The sequence below is a fragment of the Mesitornis unicolor genome, unplaced genomic scaffold, assembly GCF_000695765.1.
Source record: "Mesitornis unicolor isolate BGI_N332 unplaced genomic scaffold, ASM69576v1 Scaffold19247, whole genome shotgun sequence".
In the NCBI taxonomy this organism is placed as follows: Eukaryota; Metazoa; Chordata; class Aves; order Mesitornithiformes; family Mesitornithidae; genus Mesitornis; species Mesitornis unicolor.
Window position 1 is genome coordinate 1,318 of NW_010194537.1, and position 4,166 is coordinate 5,483.

The window sequence follows — 4,166 nt, forward strand, 5'->3', positions numbered from 1 at the left end:
AGCTGTTTCAGTTTTGGAACTTGAGAGGAAACAGGACAGTCAGTCCTAGTTACTTGTTGAGGAAAGAAAAAACTTTCCTTTATATTTCGAACAGTCTTAGTTTCAGAAATGCTTTTTCTGTATTCAGGAGTGGTCGAGCAAGCCTGGCATGGTTGCAGGAAATGGTCTTTGTACACACCCACACCTGGCCATCAGAGAAGACTAGCTGCAGGTGAAAGAGAGAAGCTATCCATTATTCATTATTTGTTAATTGTCATTCTGCTTTATTAATGACTTCAGCCATCTAATCAGGAAGCACAGATGCTACTGTGTAACTCCTCTCTCCCACACGGTTAGTAGTGAATTGTCAAGGCAGATAGTTTCTAAATACCCTACAGATGGCAAACTGCTTATACACATTTCTAGCAAATACAGAAACCTTTCATGATTGGAATCCCAATTCAGAATTTATAAACTGTGTCCAAGAAAAAAAATGTAGGGTGAATTTTTCAAATACTTTTTGCACAACTGACCTGATTTCCAGGTGTAGTTGGGATGAAGGTACAGCAGACATAGCTACAGCATCTTGGGTCTTTCATCTTTCTGAAGGTCTGCTAGACTTGCGTCTCTCCCTCAGTGACTCTGATTCACAACATTCTTTCTAGTTTCTTTCACTGTGGTATTTACTGAGTTTTTAAAACTATGTACAGAAGGGCCTACACACAAGGCCTGAATGTGTCAGCAATTATTTATGTCTGCTCTTGCAGAACTTGATGGTGCAGGGCAGCAATTCTCCTGGCCCAGTTCCTGTCAGAGATCAGGTACCTAATGTCTGCCAGGCTAATGCCTGCTATCCCAACTTTTCTATGGCCTTGTAGCCTGGATGTCATTGTACTACACTGGCTCCTTTCCTTGTCACATTCATGTACATTGTTGCTGGAGCTCAGATGTTCCCTGTCTTGTGTCTAGGTTTGTGAGCATCACTTAGGGGCATGTCATGGGTCAAATGAGAAGCTCCAATCTGGCCTAATATCTGAATACACAAAAACGTATTTAAATATCTTGGTGGCTTCTCAGCTACGAAGGAAAACAAGAACATAATTTTCCTGATCATCCCTATTTAGAGTTTTCATAAGTGCAATCCTGTTCCTAGCAGTCCTCAAGCTGTTCGCACAGATGACGTGTATAGTCTGGGGACATGTCAAGCCCTGTCCCTAAGGCTGCCTGCAGAGCTGTGTACTCTCATTAGAAAATTCGCAGTGGAGCATAACCCAGAGATGTTTCTCTGGCTATGGAGGGATCTTCCCTGGTTGCAGAGGTGTAAAGTGATCTTTAAAACATCCAAAAGTAAATGGCTACATGCAATTGAGAAACAGGCCAGTGAGTTAAAGAGTGTAACTTAAGAGAACATCACTCCAAATTAACACTGTACTGTTCAGAAAATAGCTTAAGGTAAAACAGTAATTTCATACCAGCACAGATTTTGAACTTGTGCATAACTGGTAACGGCATAGTAAGTTTTCATAGTTCTCAGTAACATTTGTAGTATTTTTATATAGATCAAGGGACTAATTTATACTATTAAAATGTATTATTACACTTTGCATTTGAAGAATGCTCATTTATTTCACAGCCTGAGTTCTCCAGTGAAGGTGTTCTGGGTTAAATTCTGCCTGTACCAACCCCAGTGGCTCCTTGCCTTCAGTGAGACCCAGGCTTGCCTATTTGCCCACAATTTCTGAGTCATCTGGGACCTGCGGTTTCCACATCACACAGAAAACAGCTTCAGAGAGTCCTTGGTTGCTAGCAGTGAGGCAGGCCGTATTCATGGTTGCTCCTATGTATTACTTGCTTCCTGAGGACAGACTGAAACACTTCTCAGGCTGTCAGGACTTCAGCACGGGTCCCCAGCTCCAGGCCGAAGCCACATGCAACCTGTGGTCTGCTGGACTGACTGTTTGTTGCCTTTTCCCTTGCCCTTTCTCTCCCTTTTGTTGTTCTGAGTCAAGAACTTGTCTCTGGCAGCAGCAGAAGCAAGATTTCATGCAGTTGTCCATAAACCAAAGGGAGGGAGCATCTCCAGACACCCTTAGCTGTCAAGGAGTTGTTTCCATGAGCTCCCTGCCCCAGATTTCCTTCCCTCTCCCCTCTCATGGAATTAATTGATAGCAATCAAAGCAAAAATTTTGGCACTTGAAACAACTGCTAGAGAAATCAATAAGCATCTGTGCCTCTCTATTATGTACATAAACAGTCAGAGCCACGACTGTCATTATATACCCTAAAAGACTGGGAATTGTATGCATATATTTTTACCATCAATGTTGTGGCCACCACATATTTATTGCACTGATCATTGGCTGAAGGAACATTGCATAAATCAAAAACTTGGTTTCTATATTAAAAGGACTGTACAGTGTTAGCACTAGTTGTTGTATCATGAATGTGTTATACCTCTGAAAAGTGAGATGGACAATGCTTATCAACCAGGAGTTAGGAACTCCAGACTAGACTAATGTACTTGACTGATTTATTTTTACGCTGAGTGAATTAACACTGGGATAAGGAAAAAAAAGAAAAGCCGTTTCTCATGGAAAAGTTCCTTTCTCATGGAAGTTTATCTTTCCATTACACTAATTAGTTTTAAACTTCATGAAAATTTGTCAAGGTCATTTCACAAGTTGTCCTGAAGAATTAAAACATCAGAATTAATTACTTCCTTAAATAAATTATTTCTTTACACTTTTTTTCCAAATCACCCTCATTAAAAATATACAATGTTATCCTACAGAAGTAGACCAAAGCTCTGAAATAATAACTACTGAAAGGTGTAGAGTTTTGTACTGTGACTACAATACTTCCTTTTAGAAGGTCTTTCTTAAATATGAAAAACAAATGCAAAATGCTTTTATACGAGGAAAACTTTTAGAAGGTACTTTTTCTAAAAGGTTGTTTCTAATTTCTAAATTTTTAAAGAAGTCTGTCTGCTTACCTCTGTTAAAACATGAAAAGTATAGGCATAAAAGGGTCTGGAGTAGACATAAACGGGCAAAATGTAGTCTTTTCTAGCAATTGAGGCAACTCGTATTGCCTCCTTCACCCGATAGTGAACAAACTTCAGTGCATTTGGACTTGACTTCAGTATATAATCCAGGTATATTGAAGGGTAGAGAGCAGTGCTTTCCTTCCATAGCCAAAGCAGGAGGTCATTGCGGGAAGACTCAATGGGTGGACATTTCCCCGTGTATGTCTGGGGGTGTTCTTTGTAGTCATAATTGTAGCAGTCTGGGTAAAGATAGTAACCCCACAAACCGTTTGGTCTCATATGCTCAGCCAGAAGGATAGTGTTGTTCATAAAACTCTTGCCAGCACTTTCAAATTCCTCTTTAGCCACTTTCCTGATTTTGTCCTCTGACCACTGAGGATGCTGTCTCCTAACCATCTCAAGAGATTTATTTCTATAAATACTTTTACTGCCCCAGTTCCTATCCCACTGAGGTCTCCAGTTTTCCCAGTCAATGACTGCAAGTCCCTGAAATTTCTTCATGGGTATGCAATAGTCAATGTCAGACTTTGCTTTGTTAAGGTGTTTGATCAGGCTTTCGTTCTGGGGCACTCCTCCATTGACAGGGTCTCCGTTGTCTGAGTAGTAGGGATAGTATCCCAAATGAGTGTGATAGAAAATTGTCACATTGGATCCACTCAAAGTCTCATTGATGTTGGATGCAATGTCAAAAACACTGAGATCCAGGTCCACCTTGTACCGCAGCCTGCACTGCTCAGTTGGTGCATTCCAAACAACCATGAAAGGCTTGTGCAGAACCAGAGGGGCCCGTGCCGGCTTCAGTAGTTGAGCATCAACCATAGTAAGCAGCACCATCACTGCTAACCATTTGACCCAAACATCCATGGTACTTTTTTTTTCTGGAAAATTGTTGTGATATGTCCTTGGAAGCAAAAACGAAAAAAGACATGTTAGAAGGGCAGCAGCCACCCCAGAGGCAGATAGGGTGACAAAGGAGTGTCTTTTGGTTTGATTTGCTTTTATTAACATTATATCTAGTGCAAAAAGAGAAAAATGCAAAACTGTTATCTTGTAAAACTTAAGTTCAATTTCAAATGCTTTGAAAGACTTTTTGATAGACTTTGCTGTCCAGAAGTGTGTTCTGATGCTCAGCTGCTTTTTT

At 40.6% G+C, this 4,166-nt stretch overlaps 1 protein-coding gene across 1 annotated transcript; it reads right to left on the reverse strand.

The window, feature by feature from the left end:
* Positions 1 to 2,971: 2,971 nt before the first annotated feature.
* LOC104533707 (hyaluronidase-4-like) lies at positions 2,972 to 3,844 on the reverse strand (the record flags this gene model as incomplete). Its single annotated transcript, XM_010187854.1, has 1 exon — positions 2,972 to 3,844. A coding segment is annotated over exon 1 (873 nt), but the record flags the coding sequence as incomplete, so codon positions are not given.
* Between the last annotated feature and the right edge of the window lie 322 nt (positions 3,845 to 4,166).